Source organism: Microcaecilia unicolor, chromosome 11 (assembly GCF_901765095.1).
Source record: "Microcaecilia unicolor chromosome 11, aMicUni1.1, whole genome shotgun sequence".
Classification (NCBI taxonomy): Eukaryota; Metazoa; Chordata; class Amphibia; order Gymnophiona; family Siphonopidae; genus Microcaecilia; species Microcaecilia unicolor.
Window position 1 is genome coordinate 55,779,625 of NC_044041.1, and position 20,360 is coordinate 55,799,984.

Below are 20,360 nucleotides of genomic sequence, written 5' to 3' on the forward strand. Positions count from 1 at the left end.
AATATTGAGCTGCAGCTCAATACAGCCATGATGGTCAATATCTAGAATTTTTAGCCTTGCTACTATGGTGGGTAAAAAAATTGTGTTTACATTAGTTGGCTATGACTCCTTGCTGTGAGATGGTAGGTAGTCAGGTTGTTGGTTCTAAATAAATAAATGTCACTTGTTTTCTAACTCGGGTTCTATAGTTATCACCAATAAACCAATTTGTGGCCTGTTTTATACCAAGCAAGTTTCTGTGGTCTCAATTATTTACTTATCAATACGTGCTATCCTCTTGTTATGTTATAGTTATGTTTTGATTCATTGTGAGGGAGAAAAAGGGAGTGATTAGTCTCATGTCCCCTGTTAGCCACACTCACCAACAGGGAGATACTTCAGATCTGCACTTGAGATCCCCAGACTTTTGTTACTGCTGCATCCCAAGCACCTGGAGTTGCTAAAGCTCCCAGATATCAAACAAGAAGAACCATCTACTGTATCTCAGACTCTCTACAGAGGAACCCACCAGAGCAAACACTACCACAGATCCTTTTCCTCCTCTACCTCACTGGACCATTGTAAGAGACAGAGGATGGGCATCACTCCTGTTCTCTAGAAGCATAGAGCTTCCAGGAACCCCTTCTCCTCTTCTGGATGTCATAGGGGAGAAAAGTACCTCTTCTCTGCTAATCACCTGGATTCTAATGCCCAGAGGGTGTAAACTAAACCTGCCCCAGTGCCCCTCTAATTCCAGCCACCACTGATATTCTGTGCATTAGCAACTCCTTAACTTCTTCAGCAAGTTCATGACTCAACATTTCCTGACTCAGGCAACAGCATCCAACTAACCACACGTGGTTACAACTGACCAGGATCTGATTCATTTTTTTGTCCATTTCCCCCTTTTATGATTATTTTTCCCTTGTACATATTTTATTGTAAACTTCTTAGATGTTTTTTTTTATTTTAGACTGTATATCAAATAAATTTGAACTTTGAACCAATAGTCACAAGCACTGTCCCATAGGATCTCCACCTGAGCTGTGTGCAACTAGTGGATGAATTAAGGTAACCTCTACAAAGGCAGGTTCCTTCAACAACCTCAACATCAGTTGACCCTCACAATGAATGCCTCCAAGTGCAGGTGGGGAGCCCTGGACCTCTTTCAGACCTGTCACCACATCAATTTTCTGGAGCTCAGAGCCATTGGAAAAGCACTGAAAGTGTTAAGCCCCTGGATCACTGGCAAAACCATTCTCATTCAAATGGACAACCAGGTCGCCATGATTTATATCAAAACACAGAGTGGCAGGGAAGCTTACAAGATCTGGATATTTGTGCTACCATCGGGTGAATCCTTTAGGCTGCCTATCTCCCAGGAAATCACAAAACACATGCAGACTTCAGCTGGCAACTGGACCCCCATGAGTAGTCTCTCTACTCCAGTGTTGCCTTTTCTACAGACTTCTACAGACATCTTGACCAGCAACACTGATGCAAAGTGCCTTCTCTTCTGTTCCAAATAGCCATCCCAGCACAGACTGGTCCCTGATGCCTTTTAAATATACTAGGGTTAACAGCTCCTCTATGTGTACTCACCCACACCCTCATATCAAAAACACTGATGAAGATAATGCAAGACAAAGCCAACTTAATCCTCATTGCATCCCACTGGCTGAGACCAGCATGGTTCTTCCTGCAGCACCTATCCATATATCCACCCTTTTGACTCCTGGACTATCCTATCACTCGGATAGGAGGGATCACACTCCACACCAATCTGAAGGCTCTGCCCTCTTAGCATGGATGTTAAAGGGCTAACTCTGGCCCCTTTCCAGTTGATTATGGAGGTCATGAATTTCCTCCTGGCAGCCAGACACCTCTCCATTATGAAGTCTTATGTTTTCAAGTGGAAAAGCTTCCAAACCTGGCATGACAATGTATAATTGAACTCTTTCTCATGTCCCATTCCTGCTCTCCTTTAATACCTACTCAGCTTTTCAAATGTGGGCCTCAGTAAGGCCTTCATCAGGATACATTTGAGTGCTATTGCTACCTACTACAAACAAATTGAAGACAACCTCTATCTGCCCACTCTCTAGTGACAATATTCATGAAGGGATTGATAAACCTCCATCTGTCATTCTGATGGCTTTCCCCAGACTGGGACCTCAACATTGTCCCCCAGTAGCTCATGCTGCCACCATCTGAGCCACTGAGGAGCACCCTCACTAAATTCATCTGGAAGACCCTCTTCTTCATTTACATCACCTCTCCCAGATGGATCAGCAAACTGCAAGATCTCATGATGTACCCTCCATATACACAACTTCACAATGACCACACCCTCTTCAGAAATCATCTCCACCTTTCACATCAACCAGACTATTCTCCTTCCCTCCTACCCAGAGCTACATGCCACCCCAGAGGAGCCAATCCTGCACACCCTGGACTGCGCCTACATCTACTGGGCTCAGTCCTTGCAAAAGCCTTGCAGCTCTTCACTTCATGTGACTCCAATAGACTAAGAATCCCCTTGAATGATCAATGCAGCAATACCATGACCTACAGACAACTGCATGGCTCCTGCCACAGAGGATTCATTATGCTTTCCTGCAGTTTATGTTAATATTTTGCGATAATGCTTTTATGTGTTGTTATGATTTTTATGGTTTTGCTTTCATCATTATGCCTTGGTTTCAGGGATGAACTGACCATTCAGGTAACCAGGCAGTGCCTGAGAATCCAGTATCTCCAGCAGTAGCAGTAAAATAACAGAAAACAGGCTTGGGGGCTGTGGTCTTTATGTGCACCCCTGCTGGCTCTGCTGGTCCCATCTCCTCCAACATCAACTTCCTGTTTTGGAGGGGTGAGCCCAGCAGAGTCAGCAGGGACATGCTTAGAGACCATGGTCTTGCATCTATTTTCTTTTTATTGCTGCTTCTGGTCCCAGGAAGCCAGTGACTACTGGGGTGCAGGGGGAACCAGACGAGAAGCCAGGCTCCGGGGCTGCTAGGAAGGAGAACAGAAGATTCTGAGGCTGGATAGGAGAGGATGGAAGGAGGAGAGAAGAGGAGGAGAGAGTGGAGATGCTTGATGGAAGGGGTAAGAAAGAGAGGGCTACTGGGTGGAATAGGTGAGAGAGAGGAGGTGCTGGATAGAAGGGGGAGAGAGGAAGAAAACCTGGATGGAGGTGGGAGAGAGGAGGAGGTGCTGGATGGAAAGTGGAGAGAGAGGAGAGATGCTGGATGGAAGGAGGGGAAAGGTGGAGATGTTAGATAGAAAGCGGAGAGGATAGAGTTAGAGACTAGGGAATGAGAAGGCCAAGATGATGGAAAGAGATGGAAATATTTTACACAATTCAGGAGGACATGCATCACTGTTTCTGCATGTGTGGGATCCATCTCAACTAATCCATCTTGTTTAGTTTTTCCAATGTGTATTGATGTCTAGTGTTTATGGTGCTGCCTTTTCCTAGGTAGGTCCTTAACATCTGGAAGTTAGCACTGTCTTGGTATGGTAGAATTGCTCAACAGGTTCTGAGTGATACATGTAGGGCTCTCTATTATTTCACAATATACCTGCTACTGGATTTTGGATTTAGATTTAGCTCATATATATACACACTGTGAGGAGGTGGGGTGGGGGGGGGGGGGGTTGTAAGGTCACTGCCACCTCAAGCTCAATACCCTCCTACTACTCTTGGGAATAAAGATAGCCCAAGAAAACCAGTTGCAAATAAACGTGTGGCCAACAGAGGGCACCGAAGGTCTTTTAATGAATGGTTACTAGGCACCCAAACAAAGGAAAAGAAGGTTCAGGAAAAATCCTGGTTACCCAGACCAATGAAGAGGGAACTTCCTGGGAAGGGGGAGGGCTTTAAAACTCCAAACACCTGGGGCTGGGATGAGGAGGCGAAGAGAAAGAACAGGTTTCCCAGTTCATGGAAGTGAAAACACCACTGCTCTAAATGAAGTCAGGGAAGAGCCCATGGAGTTAGAGAGCTCAGTCAGTCCCTATACCTCCTGAGGAAGGTGAGGAGATGGAAATACAAACTGGCATTTAAAAAACCTCTAGAAAAGTCGGGGATTAATCCAGTAGCTACCCTGTGAGTAAAGGTTTCTTAGGAGGGTTTGCTGGCGGATAGGGAGGGGGCATAATGGAGTTCAGCCCTCTCTGTTATGAGTGATTATGCGTGGGATCTGCTAGCTGTTCAAGCCCTAGGCTTGTTAGAGGGGCCAAACACAAAACATAGCAGAGATATTTTTGGGTGCTAGGTAGTTTTGGTTAGTACCAGGGTTTTGTTGAAATAAGACTGAGGAACAGGGATTTTTTTTTTTTGGGGGGGGGGGGGGGGGGAGGACTCTCCCTCATGCCTAAAGACTGAACCATAGTCTGTAGCCTGGATAAAACTTTGAGCAGATGGAAGAGGCATTCAGTTTAGATATTAAAAAAAAGGACAATTGTTTGCCAGCAATAATAGGAACTTCCAGAAAGAAGCTCATTTGCATGTTCCTTGGTTGGATTTATTTTTTCTTTTCTTTTGAGGACAATGAAACTGAAGCTCATATATTGCAAAAAGCATTCTGATAGCCACCATGCTGGGGGTTTATACCTTTTCAAGTTGTAATGCTTGGACTATATGATTTTATATCACCCTGAATTAAAAAGAAGTTCCAAAGACTGACCCTAAGGAGTGGCATTTGGTTTGCATTATGTATTTTCTACTTAGTACTTGTTATGGAGAGTTTTTATTTCTGTGTTTTCTTACTGGGAGGTGCTATATCACAACACAGTAGATACTTGACTTCCAATGTTGGAGACGGGGCATGTTCCTTAGTGCATGGGAGACTCAGATCAGTGTCATTCTACTCCTGCTTGGTTTGCATTTTGTCCTACCTCTCACTGGCATTTATGGGTTAGCTTTGTTTCTGTTCATCCTGGAAGCCCTAATTTAATTTGTTGCTTTGTTTCATGGGTGACCTTGGCTCCTTTCAGCCACAATAAATTCCCACTGTTTCAGGACAAAAGCCTGCTGGTGTTCTGTTTTCCTCAGTCACCCATTCTTTCACAGTTTCATCCTTCTGTATCTCCACATCAGGCTGCTAAAGGGTGCCCACTTTCACTCCACAGCCTATACACATCACCCCTTAACATCCTTTACACCCCTCAGCTGGAGTGTCACTATTTTGTGGCTGACTCATCCTGCTTGTCCATCGAGAAAGCAAGCTTACTTACCTGTAACAGAGGGTCTCCATGGCTAGAAAGATGAAAGTCAGACACACAAACTCACAGCCTTTTGAATGAACCTTCTGAGGCTAGCTTAGGAGGGGCTGAAGCAGAAAGCGGGCTGGCTACAGGTAGGGGCTACTAGCACATGTTCAGAAGGGTTTTTTTTTCTGTGCTCTGGGAGAGCAAATCATCTCCTTGTTTGATAACATCATGGTTGTGTAACTGACATCCTGACCCTCCCATTGCAGGTAAGCAACCTTGGTATCTGCTCTGAAAGGCTCAGGCTGCCAGTGATCAGAGATGGCTTTGTACTGGCTTGGAAGCTAACAGGAAGTGCAAATGGTTCATCCAGGGCTCTATTTTCCTGAGCATTGAGCCTAAGGGGTAGAAGGGGGGGGGGGGGGCACTCCACCCTGCCTACTTCCCTGCTCTGCTCACTACAGATGAACTCAAAGGGATTCTCATGGGAACTGGTTCCTAATTCATCCTAAAAAAAAAAATAATAGGAAAGTGATTGGGGGAGGGGAAAAGGTTTGATTTCCTTATAATACTCAAATGCATCCTGACCTCTTCTCCTTCTGACAACCTGTAGTTAGTTACTGAAGTCAAATCAAAATACCAGCCAGCCCCACAGGACGACAAACCACTATTCTGCTACTGGAATGTGGGACTGGCTTCATTGCCTCACACATAAGAATGTGCCCCAGCATGCTTTGCGCATAAGAACAGATTCACAGTGAGTGGGTGATATGGAACCCGAAAAAAAAAAAAGTACTACATCTCTAAAATTGTAAATAAATATAATGCAACCCTCGAAAGAAAAGGGTTCAGGTTAAAATATGCAACCTGGAATAGATACATTTAGAATCATGCGCTCGGAAATTTCAAACCTAGCAGTGCATATATAACGCACAAACGTTTATGGGCTGTGACATGTACTGCAAAAGGAACGGTGTTGGCATTCTTTTCATTAAAGGAGAAACATAAAAGTTAATACGATCCTTGAGATAAACTGGGGCTATGCACTATAGTATATTAAAAGAACGAGCTTCCTCGCTACCGTGTCAACAGGACAAAACAACAGTATCATTCAATTGTGAATTCGTTTATGTTTGGGATACCAACGATTAACAGAAAGGGTACATTTTTTTCTGAAAAACATGGCCTATTATTCTGTCGTTTTGTAATGACGTTTTAGTTCTCCCTTGAAATGCTTTGGAAGGGGATGAGATTGGAGGACACGTGCAGGTTAGCGGGGATCCTCAGGTACAGAAGTCTCTTTTCATGGATGCTGCAAAACTGACCGATCTTCTCCTAGGAAAAAAGCCAGACACTTTGAGGTTATCATAGAAAGGGTTACAGCATTGCCTACATCTGGGAAACGGAGGCACTTTGAGTCTCCTGTAATGCCCTACAATAATGTTTTTGCAGTGGCACTGCTTGATGTGAAGAAAAACAGCTTGCTAAATAGCCTTGGTGCTGAGGATTCATTAATCACGTCAGTGGAGAGAGCAGCCCAGGTTAGGCTTGTAAGACTGGTTTCCTGCTGAACTCCGAGGGAAGAAAGCCAGGCAGACTCAGGGTCTGAAACTAGTAGACCCTGTCAAACTGGGCATTATTTTCTAGTCAAAATATACAGCCTGACTTCTTCAAATTCCTGGCTTTTAAAGGGCTATGGTTATAGTTTCAAATCTCCTTTTATGCACTGTAGCCACACAGGGGAGTTGGAGCCGTTTTTTGTCGTGGGGGTGTAGAGAACTGTTTTTTGTTTGTTTTAGATTATTTTATTTTATTGGAAGCCTGACCTGAATTGAACCCCTAATTCTAATACCTCCACCGGAGAGTCAGTCTCGGATCAGAGGCAAACGTGGCTTTTTCCGTGGTGGAAGCCGATGACTTAAAATGTAAAAACGTTTGTGTTAATTTCTGGCTGAGAAACTGCAGCAACGTTTTCTGTTTTCAAGATTTTAATGAAATACGTTAAAGCTTGTAATAGTGCACTTAATAGAAGAGCAGTTTGATGTGTAGAAATAGTGAATATATTATTTTTACCAGCAAGTATTTTGCCTAAAATTAAATTTTAAAAAGGTGAACTTCTGAATACTTGTTTCGGTAAAAAAAAAAGAAAACAAAACACGAGATGATCATTATTTAGAAAGAAAAATTATAGCCAATCAAATGAAACCAAAGAAAGAAAGCCTCAGTGGCCACCCCCATTACTGGTGCACACAAACTTGAACAGTCTTTGGAATAGGGTGCACAGTAGAACGGGAATTGATGGTTAATTTACTTTGACCCATTCATCCAATCAAATGACCTTTGTGAAAACTGAAATATGATAACCCATTTCCAAGAGATGTGGTTCTTGACAATGTATTCTCCCTTTTAGTAACGTGTAGAGACGACTGGTCTGCTACAACAAAGAAGAATGCCATGAATAACTGAGATTTTAAAACATTTACATTTGCCAGAGCATGTGTAAACTTCATTATGAGCATCTGAAAATGAGAAACCATATTTTCTCGAGCATAGTCTTATTATTATGAATTGTTGGTCTTTTGTGAGTCTGTGGACACATCTTTCTCCCACATGGTTGTCCAAAAGTTGATTTATTTTGGGAGAGGGTTGGAAAATAATTCTTGCTGTATTATTCGCTCACATATCAAATAATCAGTTTCCTAATCTATGTAAATCATTTCCGCAGAGGAAACTGTTAGATTTCTTTTCTATCTACAGCAGTTTATATGATTATATGTGACTGTAACGATAGCAGAATACTTGACCTCCAGGTTGGTGAAATACTGTGGGTATGTTGTATTAATATGAATGTTTAGCAGCAGAAAGTTAGAACTGTGGGTTCTTTAAAGAAAACCTGGAGACAAGCTGAGAATTACTTAAATTCATTAGGATCCAAGTTTGGGATTAATTTTTCATTTTTTTAAATGCAAAAGGCACCTTCTTTTTTTCAATCCCATTGAACACAAGATGGTTTGTAGGTGTAACTATTAAATTCCATTTTACCCCTCCCCCTTCCCTTATATTGGAATGGTGCACACAAAAAAAAAACGTTTTTCACAGAATCTCTGAATATAACAACTTCATTAAATAGCCAAAAGCTTTGGTACTAACAATTAGAGTGAAAAAAAAATACCAGGTGTTTTAACCAAGGAAATAATGGTTAAAAAATATGTAGGAAAAAGGTTTATAGCTGCATAAAGAAGGCCAACTTTCATCTCTCATTCACTGGAGGCTGACATTTCAGCAAATTCAAGCAAATGCATTATTTTTAAATTGCATAATGCGAACAAAATTTGTAGGCAAATCATAATAATTTGGGCTTTTAACAAAATGAATGGAAAATTGATGATGAAAAATTATTTACACTCTCATTTAGTAACAAATACTCAAGCTGCTAGGATTAGGAGGAGGAGGAGGAGAAAACAGTTGAATCAAGAGGTTAAGGGGCTCTTTTGCTAAAATAGTCTAACATTTGCAGTTACAAGGCAGAATTTTTATCTCACAGTAGCTGCAAATTTTAGGTGGCCCCTTTTAGGGGCATTCCTACTATTTTATGTTCCCATTAGCACAGGATATCTGCTGAGAGTAGCATTTAAGGAGGAAGTAAGTGAGTCCCTGCTGTAAGTGTAACCCAGCTGGCTAAAGCTTCCATGCCCCTTGAGAGAAAAATCTGAAAAATGCAGTAAGACCTAGTTTAACCTGTGGAAACAGGCAAACTAGACAAAATGGCTTAACATGGTGACACTGTAGCTTGTTTCAGCAGGTTAACCACATATTGAGGACTAAATTTTATATATGGCACCAAAACAATTGTCACTGAAAAAAGTACTATTCTATAAGCCATGCTTAAAGTTAGGCATGGTTTGTAGAATAGAGTTTATGCCTGGAAATTGCACCTAACTTCAGGCCTGGCCATTTGAACCAGCTGAAATGTGGTGGAAATGTACACACCTACATTAGGTACATTTTCCCATTATTCTATAACAACACCTCCATTATGCCCATGCCCCTCCCATTTCTGTGCCCCATTTTTCCGATCACACGTAAATTGTAAGTGCCTAAGTTGTACATGTGTAAATGCAAATTAAATCAATTAGTGTTAATAATTGCTTGTTAAAACCAATTATTGACAATAATTGGCTCATACAATTAAATTGGGCATGCAAATTTGCATACACAATTTTTGGCAACTTTTATAGAATTAAGAGGTAAGGGCTTAATGCCCTTTAATAAAAGGGCTTTACTTTATACTTTCTAATTAGATTGTAAGCTCTGTCGAGCAGGGACTGTCTCTTCATGTTCAAGTGTACAGCGCTGCGTACGTCTAGTAGCGCTATAGAAATGATTAGTCGTAGTATAAATTGTATATTGCAAACATTAATTAAACATATAAGCAAAGTATTGCTTAGAATATAACATAAGCCCTAATTTAAAGTATTCCCGCTACCTATAGAACAAGAGAAGGTCATCGGGAGAAATAATCTTCAGTTGCTAAAAAGCACCTTTATTTTTGTAAGTTTTGCAAAAACTCTAGGGACAGAATTATGAAGACCGATCACATACTGCACCCCGGCCTCTACACCAAGTGAAATTTTGCTAAAGTCCTACAGTTATGCAGACGACTGGGGCCCCCTAGGAATTCTCAGTGCAATAGCTCGTCATTTTGGTATGAGTTTAGATATTTCCAGATCACATACCCGTGACAAGAACAACCTTTTCAGTAGTGATTGTTACCAAACCAGTTATTCTATATTTATTTTAGATATCTCGACACCTCCTGACCTAGCCTCACCTTGTAAATTCTTCCTACATGTTAATGGGGAATTTTCCAACGGACTCACTGTTTACAAACAGGCCACACGTGTAGCTAATTAAAAAAAAATATCCATTTATGTAAGTCACTGTTCAATTTCCTTTTCATTTTTCTGTAATAGTGCTCTGCTTTCTATAGGAATATCTACAGATTTCTGCACTGTTTGCAAATGTTAACTCTGGTTGCATTTTATCCCCTTTTTTCCTACACTGCAAGTACGCAGAAAAGAGCGAGTTTTTTTTCCACAGAATTTCTGGAAAGAAATAAATATAACAACTTCATTAAACATTTAACCAAAAGCTTTGGCACTAATCAATGTGCATTTTTAAAAACGCTTTTGTAAAGCGGCGAGGGCCTTTTATCTGGCTTGCAAATAACAGTAGGAGGCTATTATACAAAATCTCTCTCAGGTCTGATTTTTAAGCTTTAGGCAGACATTTAAAACTCAGCAATTCACTGCAAATTTCAACTACAATACACGCTATGTAAAGTCCTACTTTTGTTGTCCTTCTGTTAACTCTGGTTTAAAGCAGCAAGCAACATTAACCATCGAAAAGTAGGTGTTTCTTGAAAAGTTAATGATGCATCGTCACGGTTTCAATTTTACCTTGCTCCTATTGGATTCATATAACCAGAGCTTGAGTCCCACCCTTGACAGTTAAAATACTTTAGCTGAGGTGAGTGGATTGCTAATCCGTAAAACGGATCCCATTCCACCGTTCCACCATTCTCTATACTGTGCACATAAGGGTTTGTCATGTGTCCTGGCATGCCCTTGATAGAGAGCAGAAGCCTCCTAACCACAGATCAATCACAAGATGACCATCCTAAAACTGTGGCTAGGCCTTTCAGTATTGGTACCAAACTGGCATCGAGACAACTCATTTTATTTCCAGAGGGAAAGTATAATGAGAACATATGGCTTCTTTAAAGCAGGAAAAGTGCAACTGACACAGTAGAAGAAAATGCCCCTGGAAGGTGAAGTGAGCTGTTCCTCAAGCGTCTAGCAGTTCACTTTTACATCATCCTGTCCCGGCTCAGAAGACTTAAAGGAGTGTCCAGTAAGTCCACAGCCTGGCCTCTTTCCTAACGCCTACCATTTGGGTTTTAGGCTTGTCAGTCAGTGCAGCCTCTGAGTCCTGGACTGATAGGGACTGGGCGTCCCTGCTTTGCTTCTTTACTGGTAGAAACTTCAGTGTTAGCAGGGGTGAGACCATGACAGCTCCGTGCCGGATTCCAGCCACCAGACTCGGATACATTTCGGAAGACCGTAAAGTGTTCAGGCATCGGTAGAGTAATGTATGCAGAACATACACCCCTAGTTCACTAAAACCATGCATAAAAAAAGTCCATTCCTTAATACACGAAATACTATATAGATATGCACGTTGATATTCTTCAATGTTATCTTGGACCATAGTCATAGGTAGCTGGAGCACCAGCCGTAGAATACATATTGGCGGCAGCTGGATTCATATGGTGGTGGTGGTGGTAGCCATGTCCTCTGATGCTGGGTAAGGGGTAGGGTGTTGCTCTAGTTTTTGCTCCTAAGTAATGATCGTAGGTCGCAGGGTACTTGTAGGGATGATGATGCAGGGGCTCGGACCCCTGGGAATGATGGTCCAGACGAAGTTCGTGAGGTGGGCTGGGTCTAGCTGTGCTAAGAGGCACTAGTCCACCAGGGACCGGGAGAGCTGGGCTAAGGACCCTGGACATGAGCTGCTGATGGGCTGGGTCAGCATGTAATGGAGTCCCGCTAGCATCTCTCTCGTACTCCCTTCTGCTTTCCGTATCTGAAACACAAAAGCGACAGTCTGATTCAACTGAAACGCGGTTAACGCAAAATCCCAGCATACTACAGTGATATACAAATGCAATGTTTTCTATGTTACCCGAAAGCATGATCTCACTCTGTCTGGGAACGAGATCTTTGAAAAGGAAGCACCTGAGGTTTGAGGTATAGTAAAGACCAAAGACGGAGGTACAAATGTTGAAGAATTTATATAACATATCTTGGAATCAAACTGCACAGGTTATTATTATTACTAGCCGTTGAGCCTGTGAAAACGGGCTTCTTTTGGAATGGGGGGGTTCCGAGCCCCCCCCCGGAGTCGCCACCGCCGCCGCCGCCCCGCCACCCGGCCCGAGCAGCACTGTAAACTTACATCAGCACGCAGCAGCAGGCACATCAGCAAAGCTGCCGTCGGGGCGGGCTTCCTTCTCTGCCTGTGTCCCGCCGTCGTGTGACGTAACGTCGGCGAGGGCGGGACAAAGGCAGAGAAAGAAGCCCGACGGCAGCTTTGCTGATGTGCCTGCTGCTGTGTGCTGATGTAAGTTCACAGTGCTCGGGCCAGATGGAGGGGCGGCGGCGACTCCGGGGGAGTGGGGGAGGGGAGCGGTTCCGACGTCTGCAGCATGCCAGTAGAAACTTCCCTCTCTGCCCGCCCCCATCATCACATATTGAAGCTGGGGCGGGGCAGAGAGGGAAGTCTCTACTGCGCATTTGCAAGTGAGTACGGTCACTCGCCGTTTATATATGTTTGATTTTTTATTGCATTTGTATCCCACATTTTCCCACCTATTTGCAGGCTCAATGTGGCTTACAGAGTGTGGTTATGACATAATCATTTCATGATAACAGGTACAATTATTGATGTTTGAAGGTTAGGTAAGGGAGGATAGACGGAAGGTGTTAGGTAGGATAGAGGTGAACTGTGATAACTGTGTGGATTGTTGAGGTAGTTTTGTAGGCCATGTGTTTTCTTTGTAGGCCTTTTGGAAGAGATGTGTCTTCAGAGATTTGCGGAAGTTAGTTATCTCGTCAGTAGCTTTCAGGTCTGTAAAAGGTTTCCTTTTACAATTGGTTTTGAAAAAGCAAAACATTTATTCTCTCTTTACTGTTTGTTCAAATATTTCAGCTGAAAACTCGACACAACACTGTTAAATCTGTCTTGTGATGGACCGGGCTTCAGGATGGCTTCCCTATGCATCAAAGGACTTCGGGACAGTGGGGCGTGGTTAGAAGATGGAAGTCATTATTTCTCAAAAACAAATATTGACAAGGATTGTCAAAAACGTCACGTCTTTAGAACCAAATTAGAGGTTGAATGATTTATCTTTAATTGAATAGACTTTTGTAATACAAATCCAAGTTGCAAATAAATCAACTTTCTGTCAGCTAAGGAAGTTGTAAGAAACAAAGAGAAAGTAGTATCACGCAATGCAATTTACACTAGGGACAAGAGAATATGAACTGAGCACCCTTTTATCTAATGTTTAGTAAATAAATAAAAACTAGTATATTTGAAAATCCAGATTAAACAGTTTTTCACCTTGCAGTGGGGATGCAGTGTATTCTAATACCCTTTAAAGTAAGCCTTTACTAGTACCTAAACTGTTCCTGTGATTTCACATTCCTACTTGAATTTAATGGGGCCGAATTGATGGACAAGTAGTTACAGGCTGAAACTGTATATCAGAGAGCAAACAGACAGCCTCTTTTGTAGCAAGACTATCTATTTTTGTGCAATGCAATAAAAATATATCAGAATTTGCCAATTTGTGAATGGCTGGATTTTGCTATGATTGAAAAAAAAATGTTCAGTCATGTATTAGAGTTACATATATTTTTTTTGTTACATTTGTACCCCGCGCTTTCCCACTCATGGCAGGCTCAATGCGGCTTACATGGGGCAATGGAGGGTTTAGTGACTTGCCCAGAGTCACAAGGAGCTGCCTGTGCCTGAAGTGGGAATTGAACTCAGTTCCCCATTGTCCCCAGGTTTTAATGAAACACCAATTCTGCCTTGTCATAGATTCTGTGACTGGTTGCAGGGGGCCTGACTATTGTGGGGTGGGGTCCCTCAGTGATTACCCCACCCCTGAAGGTTGGCCTGGCATTTCAGTACCGGCACCTTTTTCACTAAAAAAAAAACCCGCACTGATTAAAACCCTCCCTTCTCCCAAATTCTTGTCTGCCATCCAAGTAGCTTTCAAAGACACGAAAATTCTATCTGGATTTACAAGACTGTGGAGCCTTTTTACTTAGCTTGTAAAAATGTGGCCTATGCTGTTACTAATGCGTGGGTTTCCCATGAGCTGAGGCGACCTTTAGCACAGCAGTAAAATGACCACATTTTCTATTTCCTCCATTAAAGGCCACACACTAATTTTCCAGTTAGCGCGTGGCCATGCTAACCACCACCTATTTACTAGGCGGTAAGGGCTCGTGCACTAACCATGTGCTAATTGGTTAGTGCACAGCGATGTAGCTGTGTTAATTAATTAGTACTGGCCATGCCTACTCCCCAAACGCAGCCTCAGCGCTAAAAAATATTTTCTATTTTTAGCACCTGGGTAGTGTGCACTGAACACAAAACTACAGCAGGACACCTGAGTGTGCCCTGCCGTAGTGGATTTTAACCTGCGATAAGCATGCATTAGTGCTTACTGCAGCTTAGTAAAAGGACCCATGTTTCTTTTAAAACATCCCTGTTTTTAAAGTTAACCTTTACAGCTGTGAACAACTTATTTACTCTGATGCTGTACACCCAGAAGAACAATGCCTTCGCAGACTTGAAGGCTCACAAAAAACAGCGAAGGTTACTGAAATGATACACAGACGATGCTTCCAAAGGTCTCGACATTTATTGTCAAAAATCAAGACTTGACACAGCCAAGTTTCGGCCTATCCAGCCTGCCTCAGGAGTCTCCTAGAGTAGTTTGTGTGTTGCTGTGTGAGGTACTGGAAAATGTATCCATCATTATAAGTATTGCGTTCAGTTCTGGTCGCCGTATCTCAAAAAAGATACAGTGGAATTAGAAAAGGTTCAAAGAAGAGCGACCAAAATAATAAAGGGGATGGAACTCCTTTCGTATGAGGAAAGGCTCAAGAGGTTAGGGCTCTTCAGGTTGGAAAAGAGACGGATAAGGGGAGATATGATTTGAGGTCTACAAAATCCTGAGTGATGTAGAACGAGTAGAAGTGAATCGATTTTTTTTCTCATTCCAAAAGTACAATGACTAGGGGGACACTCAAGCAAGTTACATGGAAATATATTTTCACTCAACAAATAGTTAAGCTCTGGAACTCTTTGCCGGAGGATGTGGTAACAGCGGTTAGCATATCTGGGTTTAAAAAAGGTTTGAACAAGTTCCTGGAGAAAAAGTCCATAGTCTGCTACTGAGATAGACATGGGGAAGCAGCTGCTTGCCCTGGGATTTGTAGCATGGGATGTTGCTACTAATTGGAATTCTAGAATCTTGCTACTCTTTGGGGTTCTGGAATGTTGCTACTATTTGGGATTCCGGAATCTTGCTACTCTTTTGGGTTCTGGAATGTTGCCACAATTTGGGTTTCTGCCAGGTACTTGTGACCTGTCTTGTCCACTGTTTGGAAACAGGATACTGGGCTAGATGAACCATTGGTCTAACCCAGTATGGCTCTTCTTATGTTCTTAGCGGGAAATGCTACACACCAGGAAATGCACAAATTGTACTTTCTAGAAATCACCTTACATGAAAAACAGCTTAACTTCTATTGAGACCTTTGGAAGCATCGTCTGTGTATCATTTCAGTCACCTTTGCTGTTTTTTGTGAGTACTCATATATTCAACAAAATAATTACTGGTTGAACCATAGAAACATAAGGGCCCTTTTATAAATCTACAGTAAGCACCACAGCAAAACAAGGTTTACTGCAGGGCCTGCTGAGGTGTCTCATGGTACTTTTGGGATGTGTGCACGCTACCTCCGTGCTAAAAAATAACATTTGTTTTCTTGGTGCTGGGGCAGGTCTGGGGGGTGGAGAGTGGGTGTGTTCTGCGCTTATCTGTTACTGCAGCTAATCAATTAATGTGTGCTTAGCACATGAGCCCTTGCCATCAGGGCCGCTGAGAGACTAGGCCTGGCCTGGGGCAAGGGCGCCCTGCCTCCGCCCCCTCCCACTGCTGCCGCCCCCCGTCGCTCCCCCCACCGCTGCCGCCCTCTATCGCTCCCCCCGCTGCTGCAGTCCCCAGTCTCACCTGCCTGCCTCCTTGGCTCCGGGCCCCCTGCATTCGAAGCGGCAATCACAGATCCCCTCTCTTCTGGCTTTCCCTCCCTGTGCCCTGCCCTTGTCTGATGTAATTTCCGGTTTCCGCGAGGGCGGGACACAGGGAGGGAAGGCCAGAAGAGAATAGATCTGCGACTGCCACTTCGAATGCAGGGGGCCTGGAGCCAAGGAGGCAGGCAGGTGAGACCGGGGACTGCAGCGCCGGTGGCCTGACCCTGGCGCCGGGCCCCCCCCTTGGAGGCCCGGGCCCGGGGAATTTTGTCCCCCGTGCCCCCCCCCCTTTCGGCGGCCCTGCTTACCATCTGTGTAATGGATGGTGGTAGGAGCTCGTGTGCTAAGGGCAAAATTAGCATGTGGCCATTAATAAGGAAAATAGAAAAAAATTAGCCATTTTACCCCAGCAGTTAAAGTGGCCTTAGCATGCAGGAATGACCCACACACGGCTATGCTAAGGCCACTTTCTACCACTGTTTGTTAAAAAGGCCCCATAGGCTTCCACAATTCGACTCCTTCCCATTCAATTTACTCCTGTAGGTCTTATGACTCCCTTTTCATTTTTCTTAACTGTGGCAAAAATTTGCCTTACTATGCCCTCACGCAGCTTTTTCCCCATGTGTTAAGGCCATTTTTACAGAAGCTGTAAAAAATAGCCTTTTTGTATTTTTGGTATTAATAGCCATGCGCTAATGTTGCCATTAAAAATGTTACCGAGTGACCTCTTAACACCATCCGTTTTGTAGGTGGTAAGGACTCACACACTATTCCTACGCTAACCAGTTACTGCATAGTAATGCAACTGCACTAATTGCTGAGCATGGGAATGCCCACTCTCCACCCCCTCATGTGCCCCTCCCCAAAAAAGAAAAATATTTTTTAGCACGAAGCTCTAGCACAAGCAAGGATGCCTGACCTAGTCTTAAGTGCACTGCTTTGGTTATACCACAGAGAGGCATTATATTAAATCCATGGACAGAACCAGCATCTGAATGTCTATTTCTCATGTATTTTAGAACAGGTTCTATGTGGGCAGATCCTGTTCTGAAATACATGAGAAATGGACATCCATATCTGATGTGCAGACTTGTAGGTCCATATTCTGAGTTGGACATCCTTTCAAAAGTGCCCTTAGTTTATTGGAATGTTGCCTAATACTAGTAATATTAATTTATGACATACCACTCATACAGGAATTATCTAGGGCTGGATTCTATAGATGGCACCTAAAACAATTGGTGCTGAAATACCCGATTAAGTGGTAATCTAAGCTGCTCCTAAAGTTCGGCATGGTTTATAGAATAACATATAAGCAGAGAGGTGGTACAAATGCCCACACCTAAATTTACGTGTGGAGCACCAATCCTATATAATAATTTGCACCTCCAACGTTCCATCGCTGTCTGGCTGCCTGGGTTCGTAACATCTCATGACGTCAGCCAGCCTCCAGCATTCCATTTCCCCCTCACTGCCCCGCCCTCGCTTCAAAATGTAATGACATCAGAGGGCGGAACAGTGAGAGGAAAGGGAACGCTGGAGGCGATCTGACGTCAGGATGTTACCAACGGAAGGGAAGCCAGCCAGGCCAGCCAGAAAACGATGAGTTACAAAGGAAGAGAGAATCGCGGCACATCGAGGGGAGGGCAGGGCAGAGCAGAGCAGAGCCGAATCGATGGACATGGATGGGATGGGAGGAGAGTACAGGAGAGAAGAGAATTGTGGGACACGGATGGGAGGGCAGGGAAGAGGAGAATCGCTGGACATGGAGGGGATGGGAGGGGAGGGAAGGGAAGAATCACTGGACATGGAGGGGAGAGGAGGGGAGGGCAGGGGTGAGACAAAAAAAAATCGCTTACAAGAGAGCCTTTCTAGGGCCCGTTTCATTGTTGAGGAAGCGGGCTGAGTTCCATTAGTATTCTATAATTACATGTGTAGCTCAAAACCACACCCCCAATCTGCCCTGAAACATCCATGACCCTCCCATTCTGCGCCCCCTTTTTTGGGCCATGCATAAATGCCAATTAAATCTAATTAGTGGCAATTAATATGTGCTTTCATTTACACCAGCTCTTGCAGAGGTATATACGTGTGTTCTGTGCTATATAAGCTAGTATTTTATAAAGACAAATAGGAGGCTATTAACCTTTGCAAAACAGTACCTACATAGACACCTCTGGGGTCCTGTTAAAATATTACCGTCATACTGGAGACTCGCTGTATGTAAATCTATTTCATGCATATTCATTGTGGGAACTCTGAAGCCTGAGCAGCACTGCCCTAGTGGTGAAAGCAATGAGCTAGAGCCAGGGAAGCCAGGGTTCAAATTTTGCTTCTGCCCTTTGTCACTTTGGGTTCATCACTTTTCTCCCTTTCCTCGGGTACCCACTTAGATTGTAAGATCTTTGGGGGCAAGGACTTATACCTTACCACCACTGTACAGCACTGTGTAGCATTATACAAACTATAAATATTGTTATAGTTGCTCAGTTCTACAGTTTGACAAAGGTGCTCATTTTTAAAGCACATATGTTACTATGGAGCTCATTTTCAAAAGAGAAAAATGTCTAGAAAGTAGCATAAATCTGCATTTGGACGTTTTTCTCACAAAAATGTCCAAATTGGTATTTTCAAAACCAATTTTTAGATGTTTTTCTATGAAGTCTGTCAGAAGTGCATTCACATCACAAGGGGGTGTGTCAGGGATGTGTTAAGGGCGGGATCTGGGTGTTCCTAACACTTGGACGTTTTTCAGCCATAATGGAACAAAACCAAACCATCCAGGACTAAAACTAAGATGTTTTGAGCTAGACCTGTTTTTATACGAATAAGTCACAAAAAGATGCCGTAAATGACAGGTGACCACTGGAGGGAATCAGGGGAGACCTCCCCTTACTCCCCCAGTAGTCACTACCCCCCCCCCCCCAAAATAAATGCGATTAAAGATATTATTTGCCAGCCTCAGATGTTATACTCCGGTCCATTAGAACAGCATGCAGGTCCCTGGAGTAGTCTAGTGATGGGTGCAATGCTCATACCTTCCCTTACCTGTTACATGTGGAGGAAACTGTGAGCCCCCCAAAACTCACAAGAAACCCACTGTACACACATGCAGGTGCCCCCTTCACCTGTAAGCGCTATGGTAGTTGTGTACAGTTGGAGGTAATGGGTTTTGGGTGGGTTTTGGAGGGCTCAGCAGACAAGATAAGGGAGCAATGGTGAGATGCATATCTGGCAGCATTTTATGAAGTCCACTGCAGTGCTCCCTAGGGTGCCCTATTGCTTTCCTGGGATGTCAGGCTGCTAAAAATGCTGCCTCCCAATGGCTTGATTTTGTGTGTTTTGCACTTAGATTTTTTTTTTTTTTGTTGTTGAAAATGGACAAAAACCCCGAAACATCCAACTTTTTTGAAATGACTTTCTTTTCTATTTAGATTTTGGATGTTTTTTTGCAAAAACGTCCAAAGTAGGATTTAGATGTCATATCAAAAATGCCCCTCCATGTAACTTTGTAAGTTTAAGTGCTTTGAAATGAGCCTCAAACTCTGTCTGCAGGTCCTCAGTCTGTTTTACTACTTTGAGTAATGTGGATGGGCATTTTCAATAAAATGCCTGGTCTGATTTTTGGGCGTTTTGCTAGAAACATCCAAAAATTGAACGGTGAACGTAGCCAATTTGGAACCTGAAAAAGTATCTCTTTTTAGTACAATAATCGCCTTTTCCCTAGACATTTTGTACTCAGTGTGTTTTATCTCGAGACCATTTTTGAAAATAGAATGTCCAAGAGAAAAATGCCCCCAAACCAGCCATTGGGATGTCTGTGGGTCGTCATTCTTAGTAGACTGGCCACATAGACATCCCAGCAGAGTAGTGGAGCAGCCTAGGGGACACTGCAGTGGACTTCACATAAAAGGTCCCAGGTACACATCCCACCATAACCCCCTTATACTGTATGGTAAGCCCTACGAGAGCAGAAACATACCTACTGTACGTCACTGTCCACCACTATAATAGCTCTCGAGCTTGCAGGTACAGTAGGTATTTAGTGTGTTTCAGGGGCGTAGCCAGACACCCAATTTTGGGTGGGCCTGGGCCCAAGATAGGTGGGCAGAAGAACTTCACCTTGTCCCACAAATGATTTGGTCTCTCTCTCTCTCTCTCGCCTGCATGCCATATGGAGGGGCATAATTGAACGAAAACGCCTATCTCCATGGGCGTTTATCTCCGAGAACGGGTCCGTGAAGGGGCGGACCGAACCGTATTTTCGAAAA

The 20,360-nt window shown here is 43.3% G+C and overlaps 1 protein-coding gene across 3 annotated transcripts in view; it reads right to left on the bottom strand.

Annotated features, from left to right (window-relative positions):
* Positions 1–9,749: 9,749 nt before the first annotated feature.
* The window catches only part of TBX1 (T-box transcription factor 1), a 58,112-nt gene continuing 47,501 nt past the window's right edge, over positions 9,750–20,360 (bottom strand). For all 3 annotated transcript variants that reach the window (XM_030219754.1, XM_030219755.1, XM_030219753.1), the window contains one exon: positions 9,750–11,838. In XM_030219754.1, the coding sequence (XP_030075614.1) occupies positions 11,450–11,838 (389 nt within the window). In that variant the 3' untranslated portion in view covers positions 9,750–11,449. The remainder of the gene's footprint in view (positions 11,839–20,360) is intronic.